Source organism: Callithrix jacchus, chromosome 3, assembly GCF_049354715.1.
Source record: "Callithrix jacchus isolate 240 chromosome 3, calJac240_pri, whole genome shotgun sequence".
Classification (NCBI taxonomy): domain Eukaryota; kingdom Metazoa; phylum Chordata; class Mammalia; order Primates; family Cebidae; genus Callithrix; species Callithrix jacchus.
Genome location: NC_133504.1, coordinates 87,502,437 through 87,525,588, shown reverse-complemented (window position 1 = coordinate 87,525,588; position 23,152 = coordinate 87,502,437). Strand labels below are relative to the sequence as shown.

The following is a 23,152-nucleotide window of genomic DNA, read 5'->3' as shown; positions in this document are numbered from 1 at the left end:
GGAAGGAAGGAAGGAAGTAAAGGAAAGGAAGCAGGGAAATGGGACAAGAGCTGTCAAGTCAGTTATTACCCTGTGACAGGTACCACGCCAAACATTTATGTAAGTTTGTAGTTTCATTTTCACACAATTCCAGTTTTCATTTTATAAGTGGAAAAGGAGATACAGAGAAGATAATAAATTGTCCAGGGCATAGTAGGTGATAGAGTTGGGATTTGAACCCAAGCTTATATAAGTTCAACATTATTCAATTAGTTAAACCTTTAGTCAATAAATCACTCCTGCATTGAGATAAATTAATAAAATTTTCTGATCAATAAAACTTGTATGCTTGACCAAAACATTTATTTGAGAATTATACAACAAAACTCCAATGTCATAAACTTTGTGGAGACCTTTGAAAATATCCTATGAGATTTGCTTCATTTTTCCCCTATAGAATTATTAATTATTGAGTTTTATTTCCATTAAATGGAACTCTTGGGAGAAAAAGAATAGAAAGAAGAGGGAGATCACAATGTTATGTATTATGCTGAGAAATAAGAGGCCTTCCCACATGGTAGCTAATCCAGTCAAAATAATTGGCTACTTTGGTATAAACACCTGGGAACTCTGGTTTTCCACAGTTTTCCCCCCAACTCACAACACCCCAGATGTAAGTCACATTGTTGGCATCCATACAGACTAAAGGACCTCCAGAGTCCCCTTTACAGGCATCGATGGAACCATCATATGTACCTAAGAAAGAAATGGGAAAGAGAAATCACATATTTCCTTCCATTTGTCAAGGCTGCCATGCCTCCTCCATGACATTTAATGACTCTGGCTTTCTTATACTTTCCTGACAGCAATAGCATGGGCTCTGCTTAGAAGCCCCAGCTGGGCTTGCAGAGTTGAAGAGATGCAGGTTGGGAAATACTTAACAAGTTTTCCATTTATTTCCCCAATTCAGCATGTTCTTCCTGTGTTCTCTACTTTATGCAACTGAGTACTGACATGAGATTGCAACATGGAGGTTGCATCAAATGCTGAGTGGGAAAATAATAGAAATACCTAGTGCTTACTGAGTACTAAATACATATTAGTCATTCATTGTCTTAATTCTCACCACAACCCTGTTAGGCAAATATTGTTATTATTTAACTTGTCTAAGGTCACATGGCTAACAAACGACAGGGCCTGGACTTGAACCCAGGCACCCACACATCAGAGCCTGTCCTCTTGACCATGATACTCCCTTCTGGCAGATTTTGTGCTCTTCACCCTTTTGTCCACTGTAATCCTGAACTCCATTTCAAGATGGAAGACACTTTCTTCTCACTCATGACTTTCTGAGATTTTAAAATCACTGTATCCAAGAAGCTATAGGATGTCAATAACTACCCTTTTCAGTAATACACCATTTAGAAATGGTTTCAATAAAGCACCTAAATGTACTACACTGGCTGGTATCCTGCCTTTGTATCACCTCCAAAGCAGGAGCTGCTATTGTTGTATTGGGCAGGAGAATTAGCTTAACCATGTTATCAAAGGAGTCTGTGGCATAAGAAATGCACTGTGATTTCTGTGGAGGAAATATTTACTTCCAACTGGAAGTAAATCTCATCTCATTTGAGATGAGATAACTTGAATTTGTATTTAAAAGCAATTTAGTTTTGATCCTGGGTATACCACCTCTCGTCTGTAAAACTTTGGGCAGATTATGTAACTGCTCTGCATCTCAGCTTCCTTTTCAATGATCCTCAATTTTACAAATGAAGAAACCTGCTCAAGGTCACGTGACTATCAATTAATAAAAGCTGGGATGTAAAGCTGGGTCTGATTCCAGAGCTCGTTCTCTTAGTCACCTTGCTGTACTGCTACAGAATTGCTTAAGGAAGCAATTTTCCTCATAGTATTAGAGGAAGAAACCTTAGCTACAGGGAAAAGACTGAGTTTGACAGTGCTACAGCTAAAAGGCAAACTGGAGGGAATTAGGGCCCAGTGCATGGGGGCGACGCTGTGGGAGGAGATGTTTGATGGGAGTGGGGATATATACATCTTGGATAAACCAACTGGCACTTACCTGCGCATTCCATTTCTTTTTCATAGAAACGATTTCCGTAAAACTTAGAGCAGTTGCTTATTAGTTTAACTTCACCCCACTGAAGTGAAAAGACTTTTTTGTTTTCTAAACAAAGTAAGAAAACCAACATTTAGAAGTCACAAATGAGAAATCTAAATACCTACTCTCATCACTTAATAAACTGTTAGGATTATGAAAGGGTATATAGTCTTCAATACATAGACATTTTTGAGGACACTTCCTTATCATATTTAATCATACCCTCTTCACATCTCCACTTCTAAAATTAGATGGATAGTCAAGGGGGTCTATTGAACATATGGTTCGAAGTCACACTCATTTAATAAACAGCTGGTACCCTAAGATGAATGAAAGAAAATCTTTCCCTTTTTGGCTGCAGAACTCAGCCAGGCAATTGGATAGGAATCAGTGATGAGGTCTTTTCACATAAATATGACCTATCTTCTTACAGTCCCTTATTTACCTGAGAGTTTTTGTTAAAGCGAAAAGGTTTTAACATAAGAACTTCAAATAAAGAAAACATATGAAGTTATCAATGTTTGTGTGTTTTTGTGTGTCTAAGAAGAAAAATCCATCTCCTAAATGATTTGAAGTTATTTAAAACAGGATTTAGGATTTTCTTCCTCAAGTGATCTGCCTCCCTCTGCCTATCAAAGTGCTGGGATTACAGGTATAAGCTATTGTGCCCAGCCAGGAAGGAGTTTATTATTTTTTTTCCTTTCAAGCCCTACTTCAAGTTAGTCTCCAGATACTTGTGTTCCTTAGGACAAGAGCTTTTTAAAGATAGTGATTTATTATTTCCCCTTATTTTGGAAAAGCCTTTAAAACTGTGAGCAATTCTTAATGGCTCAGGAGATAGCTAGTGCTTGGCACTCTTGTAGGCTTCTTGAGGCACTTGTCACATTCTGCTCTCTGATGGTAGCTGAGGCAATGAAAGGGCAGAATTTTAACTACTAGACTTCCAGGTGGTCAGTAAGCACCTTGAAAGCTGGCCTTCATCTTTCAGCCTTGGAAGTTATCCATCCCCTTGTTTGTTGACTGGGTCCATATTTTCATCAGTGAAATCCTAGCACTTTGGCATTGCTATCTGGCACACATAGTAAATCCTCAATAAATGTGTTAAACCTTAATCAATAAACAAATAATTGATTAAGGACATATCTAACTACAAGATTATAGGAAGTACATGGAATAAGAGAATATGTTAAATGCTAGATCAGGCTGGGTGCAGTGGCTCATGCCTATAATCTCAGGACTTTGGGGGGCCGAAGTAGGAGGATCACTTGAGCTCAGGAGTTTGAGACCATCCTGGGCAACATGGCAAAATCCCATCTCTACAAAAAATACAAAATTAGCCAGGCATGGTGGTCCTAGATGCTTGGGTGGCTGAGGTGGAAGGATCGCTTGAGCCCAGGAGGTCAAGGCTGCAGTGAACTAGGTTTGTGCCACTGCACTTCAGCCTGCACAACAGAGCAAGACCCTGTCTCAAAAAAAAAAAGCCAGATAAAGAATGTAATTAGCTAAATTCAAGGCCCAGACATTCTGAAATAAGAAATATCCACTTTCTTTAGTGACTAAATTTTAAATAAAAGGAAAGGGTAACTACTCTAGATTAAAAGAGATTTAAGAAAAATAGCCACCAAATGCATGTGTGAACTTTGTTTGGATCTTGATTCAAATAATTTGATTATAAACTTTTTTTTTAAATAAATGAGGAATATTAAACATGGGCTGGTCACTGGATCATATTCAGGAATCACCTTTATTTTGTTGGGTATGAAAATAGTGTTGTGTCCTTATCTGGTGAAGATACATACTGGAGTATTCATGGGTGAAATGATATGACATCTGGGATATGATTTAATATACTCCAGGAAAAATATGTGGGGGAATATGTTGAATAGCTTCTGAATGTGCCTCAGAGCCATTCTCTACCCTTCAATGCCCTGCCTCCTGCCCTAAGAGCCTGACCTGCAGAGACTGCCTGAACAGGAGTCACTTGGCCTCTGGTTCCCAGCTGGTTTTAGACAAAGAGAACCCTAGCAGGAGGAAGGAAAGGAAAGACGAGGCTAGTGAGATTGGGCCTGGCTATATCCTTTAACCCAAGGTCCTTGCTTCTCTCAAGGCAGCCTGCTTTACCTGAGACTTCTTCTTCATCTAGTAACTTCTCCTACTTTTCCGCCTTCAGATCCAGGAGTTAAGACAGCTCTGACACCTCTAGTCCTGGGAACATGCGTAGCCCCTGTGATTCCCCAACCCCTTAACTATATCTTTGTAATAAACCCCATTATAAATAAACCTTCCTAATTGCTCCATTGAGACCCTAATTAATACAGGGAGATAAAACAAGAATGGCAGAATGCTGATAACTGTGAAAATTGGATTATGGATAAGTAAGAGTTTAATATATTTAATCTTTACTTTTGTGTATACTTGTAAATCTACATAATAAAAGATGAAAAAAAAAACCCAGAATATAAGGACACAATACTATCATGATGAATTAAATCCTAATACAATTTGGTGTTTTATAAGTTTTGGGTATTGAGACATACCACAAATCCAGATTAATTTCTACATATATTTTATACCTTCCAATGTGGCAATTATAATGAATGTGTTGGAATATGAGTCTACAAGACCAATGCAATGAAGGTACTTAGAGTTGCTGCTAACAAAGAGAGTTTAAGATGTTGAAAGGAAGCTAAATTTTAAGGTTAAATCTTTTTTTTTTTTTCTGTTATGCTTGTAGTTGTTTTGAGATAGCGCCTCACTCTGTCACTCAGGCTAGACTGCAGTAGTACAATCGTGGCTCACTGCAACCTCAACCTTCTAAGTTCAAGTGATCCTCCCACCCCAGCCCTGTTCAACCTCCAGGAGCTGGGACTACAGGTACATACATCCAGCTAATTTCTACATTTTTTATAGAGACAGGGTCTCACTTTGTTGCCCAGGCTGATCTCAAACTCCCGGGTTCAAGTGATCCACCTGCCTTGGTCTCCCAAAGTGCTAGGATTACAAACATGAGCCACTGTGCCCAGCCCAAGGTTAAATCTTCAAGATGAAGGAATGATGTTGGCTAGTTTAATTCTAATCTAATCTCTAATTCAGCAGGTCTTTCTAATAATTTGTCTCTGAGTGTCTACATCTTTTCTTCATATGAAGTATTCGCCTCAAGTCTTCTTAGAAATTCAAAAAATAAATTCATGGTTTTTTTTTTTTTGTAGAGAAGGTAGGACATGGGGAATAGGACAGGAGACAGGAGGGGAGTGAGAAGGAAGGGAGAAGGATGGTTGTGGGCATCAGGGATTCAACATACACCACAGCTATCCCTTTGTAAGCCTTTTTAGCTTTTACCCACATTTCCCAACAAATCTTAACAGTTCATGCTGTATGTCTCCCTGTCTCTATATTTTTTTTCTTGGTGAGTCGTTACCTTCCAAAGTTTGCCTCAGGATCATAGAGAGTATACATATGTCATTTGAAAGCCTAGATAAGGACTGGTTCCATAATTTGCACAGTCCAGTGAAAAACGAAAACGTGGAATGAGGCTATTTCAAAAATTATGAAGAATTTCATGATGGTGACAGCAGAGCAAGAAATCAAGCCTCGGGCCCTTCTGAGCATGAGGTGCTGGGCTGCTGCACAGGTTGCAAACCCATGAAGCCAGCCATGGCTGGATGTTTACTTTTCTGGATATTATGTTATGCTTCTTTCTGAGTGCTAGGAAATTAGCTCCCATGCATTTCTATTCTCATTCATTTCCAACCGCTGAATTCTGAAGAACAAATTGTAAAACATATACCTTTTTCTCGCCCCCAGCCAGAAACGATGCATGTATCATTAGGTTGAAACAGATAAGGAGACCAGGGGACACAGGCAGGGACAGAATGAGGCAGCTCACAATCTTTTTTGTTTCCCTCTTTTTTCATTTCAATCAGAGCGATGTCATTCTGGTAGGTGTGTCCATCATAGTTTTCATGGAAAATGATTCTATTCACCAATTCAACTACTATACGTTTACGATCGGGTTTTACCCAGTCTACTACTGTTGTCCATATTTGGTAACGGTGAGTTTTACTGGCTCTATAACAGAAAAACAAGAAGAAGAAAAATAAAACATATTGAGAAAAAAATAGGAATTCTGACACTTTACTTTTATATTTTTCCCTTTTAAAAACCTTTCTCGAGGGAGTTTTCCAAGATGGCATGGTAGGAACAACTCAGAAATGCAGCTCTCAGTGAAGGCGCAGAGGGTGAGTCCTAGCCACATTTCCAGATGGATTTTGCCCACAGATCGGGGAAATTCCCAGGTGTAGGAGAGATACGGGAAGCCAGCGCAGCCCTCTCGGCTTGCACGGGCCGTTTCAGCCAGTGCCGCAGCGCAGCGGCACCCCGCAAAAAAATGCGCAGATCTGGGTGTCCTGTTAAACTGGCAATCTAAGATTTGGGAGGGCAGATTAGCATATCCATCTGATTAAACGGGACTTGGACAGTGAGCCAGACAAGGAGATTCCCGGGAAGCGACATTTGAGCCGGTGCAGTGGGCCCCTGCATGGGAAATCACATAGATCCTGGTGCCCTATGAGCAGGCGACTAAAACACCTGGGAGAGTCAACTGTTCAACTAAAAAAAAAAAAGAGGGAGAAAGGGCTCTGAGGCAGGGAGCCAGCTTATCAGGCTCGGCAGGTCCCACCCCCACAGGGACAAACAAAATGGCGATTGGAAACACTCGGGGTTGAGAGTTTCACTGTGGGCACAGCTGAATCCAGGATGGTGCAGCTCTGTGGGGGAGAGGCGTCCGCCACTACCGAGGCATTCCGCCCCTACTGAGGTACACGCCCATTACTGATGCAGCCTGCTGTTGCCAAGGCAACCCGCCATAACAGAGAGACTCTGCACGCAGGGCAGAGCCCACAACAGCAGGGAAGAGCCCATGGGCAACAGGGCAGAGTCCACAGCAGCAGAGCCCACAGCAGCAGGGACTGGAGTGGACCTCAGCAGTCGTACAGCAGAGGGGCTACACTGTTAGAAGAAAAATTAAGTAACAGAAATACTTCAGCATCAACAATCTGGGCGTCCGCTCAGAGACCCAATCGAAAAGCCAGCAACTACTCAGACGACAGGTGGATAAATCCACAAAGATAGGAAGAAACAAGTGCAAAAAGGAGGAAAACACCCGAAACCAAAATACCTCACCTCCTACAAGAAATCACAACTCCTCACCAGCAAGGGAACAAAACTGGACGGAGAATGAGTGTGAAGAAATGACAGAATCAGACTTCAGAAGGCGGATAATGAGAAACTTCTGTGAGCTAAAAGAACATGTTCTAAATCAATACAAAGAAACTAAGAACGTTGAAAAAAGATTTGAGGAAATGATAACAAGAATGGACAACTTAGAGAGGAATATGAATGAATTAAAGGAGCTGAAAAACACAATATGAGAACTTCGCGAAGCATGCACAAGTTTCAACAGCCAAATTGACCAAGCAGAAGAAAGAATTTCAGAAGTCGAAGATCAACTCAATGAAATTAAACGAGAAACCAAGATTAGAGAAAAAAGTGCAAAAAGGAATGAACAAAGTCTCCAAGAAATGTGGGACTATGTGAAGAGACCTAACCTACGTTTGATAGGTGTACCAGAATGTGATGAAGAGAATGAATCCAAGCTGGAAAATACTCTTCAGGATATTCTCCAGAAAAATTTCCCCAACCTAGCAAGGAGGACAATATTCAAGTCCAGGAAATACAGAGAACACCACAAAGATATTCCACAAGAAGAGCAACCCCAAGGCACATAATCGTTAGTTTCACGAGGGTTGAAATGAAGGAGAAAATACTAAGGGCAGCCAGAGAGAAAGGTTGGGTCACCCACAAAGGGAAGCCCATCAGACTCACAGCAGATCTCTCGGCAGAAACCCTACAAGCCAGAAGAGAGTGGGTGTCAATATTCAACACCCATAAAGAAAAAAATTTTCCACCCAGAATATCATATCCAGCCAAACTGAGCTTCATAAGTGAAGGAAAAATAAAATCCTTTGCAAACAAGCAAGTACTCAGAGATTTTGTCACCACCAGGCCTGCTTTACAAGAGCTCCGGAAAGAGGCACTATACATAGAAAGGAAGACCCAGTACCAGCCATTCCAAAAACATACCAAATGCTAAAGAGCATCAACAAAATGAAGAATCTGCATCAACTAACGGGCAAAACAGCCAGCTAGCATCACAATGGCAGTATCAAATTCACACATAACAATATTAACCCTAAATGTAAATGGGCTAAATGAACCAATCAAAAGACACGAACTAGCAAAATGGATTAAAATCCAAAACCCATCAGTGTGCTGTATCCAGGAAACCCATCTCACATGCAAGGATACACAAAGGACCAAAATAAAGGGATGGAGAAAGATTTACCAAGCAAATGGAGACCAAAAAAAAGCAGGAGTTGCAATTCTTGTCTCTGATGAAATAGACTTTAAAGCAACAAAGATCAAAAGAGACAAAGAAAGTCATTACATAATGGTCAAAGAATCGATACAACAAGAAGAGCTAATGATCCTAAATATATATGGACCCAATACAGGAGCACCCAGATATATAAGGCAAGTTCTTAATGACTTACAAAGAGACTTAGACTCCCACACAATAATAGTGGGAGACTTTAACACTCCACTGTCAATATTAGACAGATCAATCAGACAGAAAATCAACAAGGATATCTAGGGCTTGAACTCAGACCTGGAACAAGCAAACCTGGTAGACATTTACAGAACTCTCCACCCCAAATCCACAGAATATACATTCTTCTCAGCACCACATCACACCTACTCTAAAATTAACCACATAATTGGAAGTAAAGCACTCCTCAGCAAATGCAAAACAACTGAAATCATAACAAACAGTCTCTCAGACCATAGTGCAATCAAGTTAGAACTCAGAGTTCAGAAACTAACTCAGAACCGCACAGCGTCATGGAAACTGAACAACTGGCTCTTGAATGTTGATTGGATAAACAATAAAATGAAGACAGAAATAAAGAAGTTCTTCGAAACCAAAGAGAACGAAGACACAACATACCAGAATCTCTGGGACACATTTAAAGCAGTCTCTAGAGGAAAATATATAGCGATAAGTGCCCACCACATGAGAAGGGTGGAGAGATGCAAAATCGACACCCTATCATCAAAATTGAAAGAACTAGAGGAGCAAGATCAAAAAAACTCAAAACCTAGCAGAAGGCAAGAAATAACTAAGATCAGAGCAGAACTGAAGGAGATAGAGACAAAAAAAACCCTTCAAAAAATCAATAAATCCAAGAGCTGGTTTTTTGAAAAGATCAACAAAGTAGACGGACCACTAGCCAGACATAAAAAAGAACAACCAAATAGATGCAATAAAAAACGATTGAGGGGATATCACCACAGATTCCACAGAAATTCAAACCATCATCAGAGAATATTACAAACAACAGTATGCACATAAACTAGTAAACATGGAAGAAATGGATAAATTCCTGGACATCTGTGTCCTCCGAAGTCTAAACCAGGAGGAAGCCGAAACTATAAATAGACCAATAACAAGGGCAGAAGTCGCGGCAGCAATTAAGAGCCTACCACACAAAAAAAGCCCAGGTCCAGATGGGTTCACAGCTGAATTCTACCAGACATACAAAGAGGAGCTGGTACCATTCCCTCTGAAACTATTCCAAATAATACAAAAACAGGGAATCCTTCCCAAATCATTTTATGAGACCAACATCATCCTGATACCAAAACCCGGCAGAGACTCAACGAGAAAAGAAAACTTCAGGCCAATATCCATGATGAACATAGACACAAAAATCTTCAATAAAATACGGGCAAACCGATTGCAACAGCACATCAAAAAACTTATCCATCATGATCAAGTAGGATTCATCCCAGGGATGCAAAGCTGGTTCAACATACGCAAGTCTATAAACGTAATTCACCACATAAACAGAACCAAAAACAAAAATCACATGATTATCTCAATTGATGCAGAGAAGGCATTTGACAAAATTCAACAGCCCTTTATGCTAAAAACCCTCAATAAACTCGGTATCGATGGAACGTATCTCAAAGTAATAAAACCTATTTACGACAAACCAACAGCCAATATCATACTGAATGGGCAAAAACTGGAAGCATTCCCTTTGAAATGCGGCACTAGACAAGGATGCCCTCTCTCACCACTCCTATTCAATATAGTACTGGAAGTTCTAGCCAGAGCAATCAGGCAAGAAAAAGAATTAAAGGGTATTCAAATAGGAAAGGTGGAAGCCAAATTGTCTCTATTTGCAGATGACATGATAGTATATCTAGAAGACCCCATCACCTCAGCCCAAAAACTCCTGAAACTGATAAGCAAATTCAGCAAAGTCTCAGGTTATAAAATCAATGTGCAAAAATCACAAGCATTCCTATACACCAACAACAGACTTAAAGAGAGCCAAATCAATAACGAACTGCCATTCACAATTGCTACAAAAACAATAAAATACCGAGGAATACAACTTACAAAGAATGTAAGGGACCTCTTCAAGGAAAACTACAAACCACTGCTCAACGAAATAAGAGAGGACACAAACAGATGGAGAAACATTCCATGTTCAAGGTTAGGAAGAATCAATATCGTGAAAATGGGTATACTGGCGAAAGTAATTTATAGATTTAATACTATCCTCATCAAGCTAACATTGACTTTCTTCACAGAACTGGAAAAATCCACCATGAACTTCATATGGAACCAAAAGAGAGCCCGCATAGCCAAGTCAATTCTAAGCAAAAAGAACACAGCAGGAGGCATCACACTACCAGATTTCAAACTATACTACAATGCTACAGTAATCAAAACAGCATGGTACTGGTACCAAAACAGAGATATAGACCAATGGAACAGAACAGAGGCATCGGAGGCAACACAACATATCTACAACCATACAATCTTTGATAAATCTGACAGAAACAAGCAATGGGGAAAGGACTTTCTGTTTAATAAATGGTGTTGGGAAAACTGGCTAGCCATGTGCAGAAAGCAGACACTGGACCCCTCCTGACACCTTACACTAAAATTAACTCCAGATGGATTAAAGACTTAAACATAAGACCTGGCACCATAAAAACCCTAGAAGAAAATCTAGGCAAAACCATTCAGGACATAGGAGTGGGCAAGGACTTCATGACTAAAACACCAAAAGCATTGGCAACAAAAGCCAAAATAGACAAATGGGACCTAATCAAACTCCACAGCTTCTGCACAGCAAAAGAAACAGTCACTAGAGTGAATTGGCAACCAACAGAATGGGAAAAAATTTTTTGCAGTTTACCCATCTGACAAAGGGCTGATGTGCAGAATTTACAAAGAACTCAAACAGATTTACAGGAAAAAAACAAACAAGCCCATTCAAAAATGGGCAAAGGATATGAACAGACACTTTACAAAAGAAGACATATATGAGGCCAACAAACATACGAAAAAATGCTCATCATCACTGGTCATTAGAGAGATGCAAATCAGAACCACACTGAGATACCATCTCATGCCAGTTAGAATGGCAATGATTAAAAAATCAGGAGACAACAGATGCTGGAGAGGATGTGGAGAAATAGGAACACTTTTACACTGTTGTTGGGAGTGTAAATTAGTTCAACCATTGTGGAAGACAGTGTGGAGATTCCTCAAGGCCTTAGAAACAGAAATTCCATTTGATCCAGCAATCCCATTACTGGGTATATATCCAAAGGAGTATAAATCGTTTTACTATAAGGACACATGCACACGAATGTTCATTTCAGCACTGTTTACAATATCAAAGACCTGGAACCAACCCAAATGCCCATCGATGATAGACTGGACAGGGAAAATGTGGCACATATACACCATGGAATACTATGCAGCAATCAAAAACGATGAGTTTGTGTCCTTTGTAGGGACATGGATGAATCTGGAGAACATCATCCTCAGCAAACTGACAAAAGAACAGAAAATGAAATACCACATATTCTCACTCATAGGCGGGTGAGGAAAAATGAGAACACATGGACACAGGGAAGGGAGTACTACACATCGGGGTCTATTGGGGGGAACGGGGAGGGACAGCGGGGGTGGGGAGCTGGGGAGGGATAGCCTGGGGAGAAATGCCAAATGTGGGTGAAGGGCAGGAAGGCAGCAAAACGCACTGCCATGTGTGTACCTATGTAACTATTTTGCACGTTCTGCACATGTACCCCAAAACCTAAAATGCAATAAAAAAGAAAAAAAAAACCTTTTTCATTTCTCCAGATTTTTTTTATAAGATGATAATAATGTTTTATTTGTTAATAAGTACTGGTTACACGTGTGTGCTCATTATGTGACCGTGCATTGAGCTATACACATATCATTTGTACATTTTCCTGTGCATATGCTTCTTTTCAATTAAAAAGCTAAAAACCCCCAAATCTGAGTCCCAGTAGCATACTGTGTTACATCAAGATAGCAATTCTATCCAATATAATTCTGTCTAATAGTTACCTTATTCACGACTAAGCATAATTTAGAGTCCCAATGGGTTTGGAGGACTTGGTTTAAAAATTCCATAAAGAAAACAACCATAATACTAAAATCACTTTAAAATGAAATGCTTTTATGTTTAAATATTTATAATTCACAATTTTTTTGAAATGTTGAAATATAGAATGAATGACACTGATGTAGGTTATATTAAAATATGAAATAAGAAATTTACTTAAGGTTGCCTAGAGCTTAAAAAAAAATCTAGACATAGCTTTAGTAATAATGATTAAAACCATACTGTTAGTAAGTAACCTTTGCTGAGGGCTATTTCATAGCAACCTGAAATCTCTGATGAGATCATTCCATGTAAGCTTCATAAGAGCCCCATGGAGTTTTATCATCTTGAACTCCATAGAAATTCCTTACAGGGAATTTGTGTTATACTTGGACCATTTTATTATCTTAAGGAACATTGCAACCTATATCATCAACCACCAATATATTGAAATAAATGTAGCAAAGGCCATTTGTGAAAAAAACAGCATATCATGGTAAGAATTAAAGATTAATTTTCAAACAAAATATTACTGAAAATTACCACCATTCTCTCAAAACCTGATCTGCAAGACTTCAAAAAAGATTGATTCCCCATAATGCTTGCTTGTTCGTGTTCTGATTCATTTCCCCAGATTTTTTTAATCCTTGCTGTCATGAAGCAATGAGATTAAATTTACTTAGTACAGTATGAGGTCAATGATAAATGATAAAGCTAGGAATAATCCATGTAACTGCTCATATGAGAAACATAAAGAACTCACTAACAACTAGAAATGCCCAGAAGTGGAATGAGTTTGCTGCCTCTGGTGTGAGGGTGCTGTCACTGCAGGTGTTTAAGCAGAGACCAGACAGCATCTTGCCATAAATGTAGCTGAGGAACTAGGGAGCTGGACCACACACACTCTTGACTCTGCCAACCCTGGAGGTTCTCAGGGCGAAGGCCACAGCAGTCATTATCCTGACCCTTAAGACTAACTTCATCCTAACATTGTATTGTATTTATTTGTTCACATGCCTTTCCTCCCACTAGACTGTGCTGCTAGAAGCCAGAGATGGGGTCTGATTCATCTATGCAGCCCTGGTGCCTACTATTATACCTGGAACATAGTAGCTGTTTTAAAATCCTGTTGAAATGGTGAATGAGCTAAATATTGCCTATTTTTATGCTTCACTCCATTTTCATACCAAATTTCTTTCTTCCCTTCTTTCTTTTTAAGACAGAGACAGGGTGTCACTCTTTTGCCTAAGCTGGAGTACAGTGGTGTGATCGTAGCTCACTGTAGCCTTGACTCCTGAGCTCAAGAGACACTTCCACCTCAGCCTCCCTAGTAACTAGAACTATAGGAATGTGCAACAAAACTAAGCTAATTAAAAAAAAATTTCTTTAGAGATGGCGTCTCACTGTTACCTATCCTGGTCTCAAACCTACTGAAGTGCTGGGATTATAGGCATGAGCCACTGCACCCGGCCTCATACCAATTTTCAACTCATAGTTTCAAGCAAATTGGGCATCTACCATCATCTTCTCATGGAAAAGTATAGAGTCACTCCAGCAAAGTATTATAGCTTAGTATTTTTGGTTTGATTTGAAGTAAGGTGCTAAATAATGACCTCATAGTCTAACATTTCCAAACAATAAATTATTTTATAGAATAGATTTTCCTTGAGCAATATACCTTATTTTTAAACAGTTTAATGGGAATCTTTTCAAAAAGTGTATTATTTATATCAGTGGTTCCCAACCTTTTTGGCACCAGGGAAGAGCAGGTTTTGTCGAAGACAATTTTTCTATGAAACTGTGAAAAACTGGGGTGAGGAGGAGATGCTTTCAGGATGAAACTGTTTCACTTCAGATCACCAGGCGTTAGATTCTTATAAAGAGTGCACAGCCTAGACCCCTCACATGTGCAATTCACAACAGAGTTTGCACTCTTATGAGAAACTAATGGCACTGCTGATCTGACAGGAGGTGGATCTCAGGGGGTAATGCTTGCCCACCGCTCACCTCAGTTCCTAACAGGCCACAGATCAGTACTGGTCCTCAGCTCAGAGGTTCAGGACCCCGATCTATATAACATTTGCTTTCTCAAACAGCATTAGCTGAACAGAATTTAACTGTACATAAGGGTGATTCAGATAATCACCTTACAGTTAAACAGTGATGTCCTAGGAAATAATGAGATGTTCAGGATCCTTTTATTTATAGTGTTCCAAGAATGCTGTCCTTCATATTAATTTTGGTTGTTTTTTGGGATCACAGGTTCTAAATATTACTTATTTAGACAATTTATTCAACAGATACTTAGTGTGAACCTATATGTACCAGGCACTGTGTTAGGCACTGAGATGCAGAAACAAGCAAAATCAGAAACAGTTCCTGCTTCCATGGAGTTCAGGGTCCGGGGAAAAATGCAGCAGTAAGTGGGTTATCACACTGATGTGTCCTACCCTGAAAAGTGAGAGGAATGAACAATATGTGCACTTTTACGAACTTATCAAGAGGGCTTTGACTAAAGGGAGTCAGGGAAGGTTCCCCAAGGAGGTGAAGATGGAGCTGAGATCTGAATAAAGGGTAGTACTAAGTAGGGGAAGAGGGTAAGGAAGATCATTTCTGGAAGAGGAAACACATATGGAGGTCCCTTTGCACGAGGGGCAAACGCAGTTGAGTAGCAGAAAGCAGTCCAGAGTGGAGGTGGTGGAGCAGGGAGCAGGAGGTGGCTCTGTGGGACAAGATAAGATTGGCAAAGGTTAGCAGAGGTCAGATTACATGGGGCCTCATGGGCCATGTTAAAAACTTTTGTTCCAATTTTTTCCTAAGGCAAATGCAAAGTCATTGCATTTTAAGTGATAAGTAATCAAAACTAGGTATGGAAACATGACTCTTGAGCCAGACAGCAGAGAAAATACAGGTGGGGGACAGTGGAAAACAAAATGTAAGTAGTACCTACCCACTCTCCCACCCTGCAAATGAGCCAAGTGAAGTAATTTGGCAGCTATGGGTTTGATCTGGCTTTGCCAGTGAGATCAGCAATTTGGTCTGTGGAGCACAGAACAGATTCTATGGGATTGGCCTCTGGAATTCCGGTCGTGAATACAAGAGGATAATTTGCAATTAATATGCTGGAGTTTGTCAACACGTTTTTCAGATATGCTTTGCCACAATTTCTATTACGCACTTTCATTGTTTCAGGAAATCTAAAATGTACTGAAGAAATCTTTTACCTGAGACAATGTGCAGCAGTCAGAATCCAACAGCCACCAATATAAACTCCCCCACAGGTGATTCCATTGGCATCCTTAATTCCCACCTGCCATGGGAGGTCTCCCTGTAAAAGACATTTGTGTGGTCACTGCCATTCTGACAGATGACGATACAAATAGCTCTAAGATATTTCCATGGCAAGACTCCCAGTCTCTTGTAACATCATCTCTCTGCCCCCTCTTCCCTCAATTTAGGCTGCTTCTGGGCAGTTGCGTTGTGACTTTTCATGTGAGTTTACCAGTTGTGCTGGCTTGCCTCCCACAACTCGCTTCCTCCGTATGTGCATTCTGTTTTTAATTCCACAAGATATTGTAGGTAATAATGACTTTATCCGTCTTCTTTCTTCAAGAAATGAAGAGATTACATCATTATTATCTTGAACCCATTAACCCTTTTAACATACTTCTTGATCTATGCAATAAAATCAGCAGTCACAGCTAGTACTAGACAGGCTGGAATCATTAGTAAATTATTTTGAATGCTAAACCACACTATTTATCTTATTTTAAAATTCTAGCTTGATATTCAAATGGTCTTGATTTTCTGAAGTTCTGCCTAAAGATGGACTACTGGCAGAAAGGGGCTGGCCAAAAGGTTAAACATTTACCAGCCTCTAGCTGATAAAGGATGCCACATCTCCAGGCACTGTGACAGTGGCAGCTCAGAAGGGAATCACATTCTGAAATCATCAGGATAAACCGACAACGTGGCAAACTATATCTTTTCACTCTCGTAGTTTTTCTTTGCTTTTCTTTTTCTTTTTTGAGATGGAGTCTTGGTCTTGTTGCCCAGGCTGGAGTACAGTGTTCCGATCCTGGCTCACTGCAAACTCCGCCTCCTGGGTTCAAGCAATTCTCCTGCCTCAGCCTCCTGAGTAGCTGGGATTATAGGTGCCTGCCACTACACCTGGCTAATTTTTATATTTTTAGTAGAGATGGGAGTTCACCATGTTGGCCAGGCTGGTCTTGAACTCCTGACCTCAGGTGACCTGCCTGCCCCTTGGGCTCCCAAAGTGCTGGGATTACAGGCATGAGCCACCATGCCCAGCCATAGCTTTTATTTTCTAGAGGCTGTTTATATTGAACTCTTTTATTAATATCAATGTTAACATAGTGAGGTTAGTATCAAGTACTTTCTATATGCCAGGCCCCATTCTGAGTCTTTGTATATAGTTTATCTCATTGAATCATCATATTAGCCCTGAGGGGTGATGTGCCAGTGACCCGAGACAAGTGGGTCAGTGGGCTTGGGAGTGTTTTTTAGCCATTGGACATCTGACAATGTTTTCTTCGTCTATCTGTGAGCATGCAGATGTCTAGCACATTTGTCACTGACAAAACATCGTAGAGCAAAGTTTATGACATGAATTTGCAAGAGAATTTATGACAATTGAAGAATGTAAAAGATACCCTTTATTTTCTCTCTATATTTTAACATGTCATAAAAATTTTTGTAAACTTGCTTCTTAGCCCCAGATGAGGAAGGAAAATGAATATTGCTGTTAATAATTTCAGGCATACCAAAAGGAGTTAGGCCCCCAAGAAAGAGAGGTTGTGGTATGGAGGCTGAAGCAACTCTGTCTTGGATACTAATCTGCCACGTTAGCTTCTGATTAGCCCCAATTCTGGGAAGGCCTCGAGATTTCCAGCTTATCTATTCTTCCTTGTGTAAGAGCATGTATTTACTATAAATCCTGCCATTAGGGCAAATTCCTACCCATTAGCTCTGAAGCATTCTGCCCCTCCCCTATGGTATATAATCCCTGGGTCCACAGAGAACTAGCACAAGGATCCACCATCTTCTCTCACCGTTGCCCAAAACACAGACATGGCTTCCATTAGTAAGTCCCTATTAAATGTTCTTTGTAAGGAACTGGATATGTCAGCCTCTTTCTTAGGCTTCTCAGCTTCCTCAGACTTTGGGGGCAGGTTTGTGTGAACTTGCCCACTGTGAAACACATTGATAGAAGATAGTTTTTTTTTTTCTTTATTCTTACCCATCCTAAGAACTGGGGTGGGGGAAGAGTGTGATGGTTAAGTTTTTGCTTAGACCTTTGAGAGAAGAGGGACTGCATGCTCTGAGGACTGTGAAACCAGCTTAGGTACTATCTGAAAATGAATGTTATATTGTGTAAAAATAAAGGACCTTTGTTGAAAATCCCTTTTGACTAATATCTATAGCTTTGAGATCTAAATCTCTTTTTTTTTTTTTTGAGATGGAGTCTTGCTTTGTTGCCCAAACTGGAGTGCAGTGGCACAATCTGGGCTCACTGCACCCTCCGACTCCCAGGTGTAAGCGATTCTCCTGCCTCAGCCTCCCGAGTAGCTGGGATTACAGGCACCTGCTACCACACCTGGCTAATTTTTGCAGTTTTATAGAGATGGGGTTTCACCATGTTGGCCAGGCTGGTTTCAAACTCCTGACCTCAATCCGCCTGCCTCTGCCTCCCAAAGTGCTGGGATTACAGGCCTGAGCCACTGCATCCAGCCTTAACTCTTTTACTCATTGCCTGATTTTTAAAAATTGTTACTTAATTTTGGTTACTGACAACTAGAAAGAAGTCTACATGAACTTATTTAAAAAATCCCACTAAAACAGGGAGCTATTTTATTCCCAATTTATATTTGAGGTTAAGTTACTCTCTTAAGTTACGTAATAGCTAATACATAACTGAGTCAGGATTTAATGTAAGTCTGTCTGACTAGAAATCTCTAATCAATTGCTATCTTTCCAAGAACTTAATACCTTAATTTAATTTGGCTCTCAGTACACAACTGGCCAAGGTATAGATCTTCAAAGGTCTCCTATTACCATGACTTAAAACACTGTGAAAGAATGGCTAATTCAATTAACATCTATTATTTTTTTCATTTAGAAAAATTATGTCATGAGTCATACTTGAGAGCTGGTTGTTTTTTGACAAAACTGACCTGACAAAGTTCATATTAAATAGAAAAAGCTTATGTGGGACTGAAGTATTGTTTTCACTTCAAAATGAGCCATATGAATTAATCCAGTTTTAAAAGCAGTTCTCAAGAATCACTTAAGCTTACTTTCCTTAAAAGTGGTAGGGAAAAAGGAGAATAATAATGCTAAATTTTTCAATTTAAATTGATAGCAAAATTAATTGTTGCTTGAATCAATTATATATACATGCAAATGACATTGAAATAACAGCCTAAACCAGTGAGCCAACTAAAAAAGGATAACGTCAACTTACCTGCATCCATATCAGCAGTCAAAATTTCTGTTTCTTCTATGATAAAACAAAAGATTCCAATGTTTAGTTGTTAATTATAGTCAAAATTAAATCATTAAAATTATTTAAACACTGATAATAATTTTCTGCCTTAAAACTTGTCCTCCTTTTGTAAGGGACTATACAAAATCTCCAAGGCATGCCATCTTATTTCCTTTCTATAATTAGGTAATTGTAAAGACTCAAGATACACTGTATGGAAATTCTTGCTGGCACAAACTAGAGATATCTGTTGGTACTAGTGAATGTTGAGACTCATGGTGTCATAGTTTTCTGCAGTTAGAGCAGGCAAAATGCATAACCTGGAGAAGGAAGGCTTCTCTTTCAATGCTTTGTATCCCCAAGGTGTTTACATAAGGTAGGGAGCAGTCATCAGCACTGACCAAGGGAGACCTGAGCTGACATGAAAAAGGCTCTCTCAGTTTGTATAGGCATGGGTTAGCATTAGGCATCTGGGATGCAGAAGTCAAAGAAAAAAGTAATCTTTTCTTCTTTCGATTTTTTTCTTGAAGTTATACTGGATGTTTTCACCTTTGCTCTGCCATTCTAGAACATTTCTGTGGACAGAATCATGATTTCCTTGACCTGGCGATCTAAAGGTGAATTCCCACCATGTTGCTCTGTCATGGATGAGGATATGGCTCAGGGTAGCATTGCCCAGAATGGCAGCATCACTTTGCTGCAATCCTGTGTCCCATCACTGAATTTGCCAAATTCTCTTTGGGATACACATATGAGTGTTTGTTATCCCATACACCTAAGTTGTTTACTGGGGCAGAGAGAGGCTCTGCTCAGATGCATTCACGAAAGCACCTTTGTGAATCAAATTTGAGTCTTCTTGAGAGAAGACTCAAATATTTACATTCAAAGCCCAACAAAGGAAAAAGGGAAAGTCCAGTGTGGCTGAGGTGTACTGGGTATTAGAAGAACAGGACAAATTTGATTTTATATAATCAAAGCTAAGGTGTACTAGGTATTAGAAGAATAGCTAGTACATATTGGATTATATAAAAATTAAGAATTTCTATTCAACAAATCTCACATGAATAGAGTTAACAGATGAGTGACAGAATGGAAGGAGGTATTTGTAAAGTCTAAAACTGATAATGGATTAATTCCTAGACTATAAAAGAAACCCTTGAAAATCAATAAGAAAGATTACAATGAAAGAAATATAAAATTATGCAAAGGATGTGAACCAGTGAAAGGATAGAAGAAAAAAAAGGAAGATGAAGCTAAAAAGCTAGTATGCTTATGAAGGGAAACTCAGAATCATTAGTTAATATAAAAATTCAAGTTAATAAACAATGCCATCACTTGACAGCTGGAGAAACGTGCTTGATGTTGGTGGGGTTGGAGAGAACCCTCAGGCTATTGGTGGAAGTAAGGACTGGTATATAACAGCACTGCCAAAGAACATACTGGCACTAGCAGTCAAATTAAGTATGCATACTCCAAGACTCAACTTGCTACTATGGTTTAAATGTGTCCCCCAAAGTTCATGTGTTGGAAACTTAATCCCCAACACAAAAGTGTTGGGAAGTGGGACCTAATAAGAAGGGATTAGGTCATGAGGGCTCTTCCCTCATGAATAGATTAATGCCATTATCTCAAAAGTGGGTTAGCTGTAGTGAGAGTGGTCTTGTTATAAAAGTGAGTTCAGACTCCTCCTGTTCCCTTGCTCTCTTGCCTTTCCACCTGCCATGGGATGCTGCAGCAAGAAGGCCCTTGACAGATGCAGGCCCTGTGACCTTGGACCTCACAACCTCCGGAACTATAAGAAATAAATTTATTTTCTTCACAAATTGTCCAGTTTGTGGTATTCTGTTATAGCAACACAAAACAAGACACTTGCCCAGCTAGATGCCTCCAAGAAATCCTCCCACACATACTTAAGGAGAGAATACATCATAGAGTAACTGTGGGCTAAAAGTCCATTACTGCGGAAGTGGAGAGTAAATTGTGCAAGATAAACACAGTGGAGTATTTATACAGCAGTTAGAAGCAACAGATTATATGAGCACAGAGTAACATGGACAGGTCTTTAAAATGTAATGAGTTGTGAAAAGAGGAGAAAGAAATAATAGATCTATAACACCATACTATGTGAATAAAAAACGTATGCTTACAAAGTAACAATACACATTGGATAAGAATGCATACAAACAAAAAGACACGCACATTAAATCACTTAAAAATGGTTGCCTATTGGGGGAGAGGAATGGGAGTGAGCTTTAGTGATAAAGACAGATAAATGAGTCAAATAAGACAGGGGCCTTGCTGGACCCCTGAAGACCATGTATAAAGAGCTGAGGAGTATCATTAACTCATCACTTTGCCCCTGAGATCTGAAACTAGGGAGGAAGGAGGAAGGAAAGGAGAGAGGGAAAGAGAGAGGGAGGGAGGAAGAAAGGGAATAGAGAAGAAGGAGGAGGAGGAGGAAGAGGAGGGAAGAGAAGGAAGAAGAAGGAGAAAAGAGAAAAGAGGAAGAAGGAGGAGGAGGAAGAACAGCTTCAGAGGGCAAAATGACAAGTGAGAGGGAATACAATGAAATAATAGGCATTTAAAGCAAAGGGTAGTCTCAAGTTAGCAAGTCCCTCAGGAATCCTAAGAAATCCTGAGGAGGATCATGAACTTTGACATTGTATGAACTGGGGATGTGAGCCATTTTACATGAATTTTTTTTTTAAGGTCTGTGTTCTTTCCTGTTTTTTTTTTTTTTTTTTTTTTTTTTTTTTTTTTTAATTGTACTTTAGGTTCTGGGGTACATTACATGAATATATTTTAAAAGGGTGGTCCCAAAGAGCTGGAGGATTTGGGGACATCTGGCTGATACAAATAAGTATCATGCCTATCATGAAAAGATGTTATCTTTCCTCCAATGGCAATTTCTTGAGGAGCTATCTTGATTTGGAGGAAAACTGAAGACGAGAAAGGTATTCGGCAAAGGTGAAATGGGCAGGGAAGAGTCCACTCTGGGTGGTGCTTCGGTGAGCAGGCTGTGGATGGTGTGTATAAGAGTGAAAGTTTATCACACTGAGAAAGGGCTTCTATGCCTAAACTAATGTTGAAGCTGGTTTATTGCTAAAATGTGGTCATATGATGCTTCATGAACAGTTACATTAAAATATAAGAAGACAATAATAGAACCTGAGTTTTCTTTCCATTTTTCAATATCCCAAAATTTTAATAAAAAATTTACCTGGAGCCACAGATGCAAAACCTGAAGAAAACAACAACAATAACAAAAATTATCACAGCAAAGGATAATTTTTAATTGGGAAAAATGAATACTATATCAATATACAATACATATGTCATGAATACCATAGCACCTTATTTCTGTTTTCTTTGGTAATATAATTTTTCTATTATAAAAGTAGGTTTACCTTGAATTGTAGAATGTCCAGCTGCTAAAACAAAACAAAAAATTCACTATAGCAAAGAGATCACTTTGATTTGAATAAAATATGCACAAATTATTGAATTTCAGACTAGCACAACTTAATAGTTAGAAGCATTACTAAAATGCAAAAGGCAGAGCTCATATCTGAATAAGAGTAAACTGAAGTAACAATGATAGTTGGCTAAATGTGTTTTTTTAGATTTTAAAAAGATAAAAAGAGGTTGAGCACAGTGGCTCACACCTTTTTGTCCCAGCACTTTGGGAGGCCGAGGCAGGTGATCATTTGAGGTCAGGAGTTAGAGATCAGCCTGGCCAACATGGTGAAACCACCTCTCTACTAAAAATACAAAAATTAGCTGAGCATGGTGGTGAGTGCCTATAATTCCAGCTACTCCAGAGGCAGAGGCACGGGAATGGTTTGAACCCAGGAGGCAGACGTTGCAGTGAGCCAAGATTGTGCCAAATAAACAAACAACAAACAAAAAAGATAAAAGGAAACCACAGTATGTCATCTTACTTTGATTTTTAATACTGCGTAACAAAATTTTCAAACATGTCAATTT

General features: G+C 39.4%; 1 protein-coding gene across 16 annotated transcripts in view; it reads right to left on the bottom strand.

The window, feature by feature from the left end:
* Nucleotides 1-323: 323 nt before the first annotated feature.
* Nucleotides 324-23,152, bottom strand: part of CFI (complement factor I) — a 91,236-nt gene continuing 68,407 nt past the window's right edge. For 5 of the 16 annotated variants that reach the window (XM_035293136.3, XM_078366707.1, XM_035293135.3 and 2 more), the window contains 8 exons: nt 22,573-22,596; nt 22,386-22,406; nt 19,145-19,180; nt 16,163-16,266; nt 15,885-15,988; nt 5,889-6,169; nt 2,063-2,167; nt 324-735 (listed from right to left, as the gene is read on the bottom strand). In XM_035293136.3, the coding sequence (XP_035149027.1) occupies nt 518-735; nt 2,063-2,167; nt 5,889-6,169; nt 15,885-15,988; nt 16,163-16,266; nt 19,145-19,180; nt 22,386-22,406; nt 22,573-22,596 (893 nt within the window). In that variant the 3' untranslated portion in view covers nt 324-517. The remainder of the gene's footprint in view (nt 736-2,062; nt 2,168-5,888; nt 6,170-15,884; nt 15,989-16,162; nt 16,267-19,144; nt 19,181-22,385; nt 22,407-22,572; nt 22,597-23,152) is intronic. The other 11 variants (XM_078366709.1, XM_078366708.1, XM_035293128.3 and 8 more) reach the window with 4 other exon arrangements.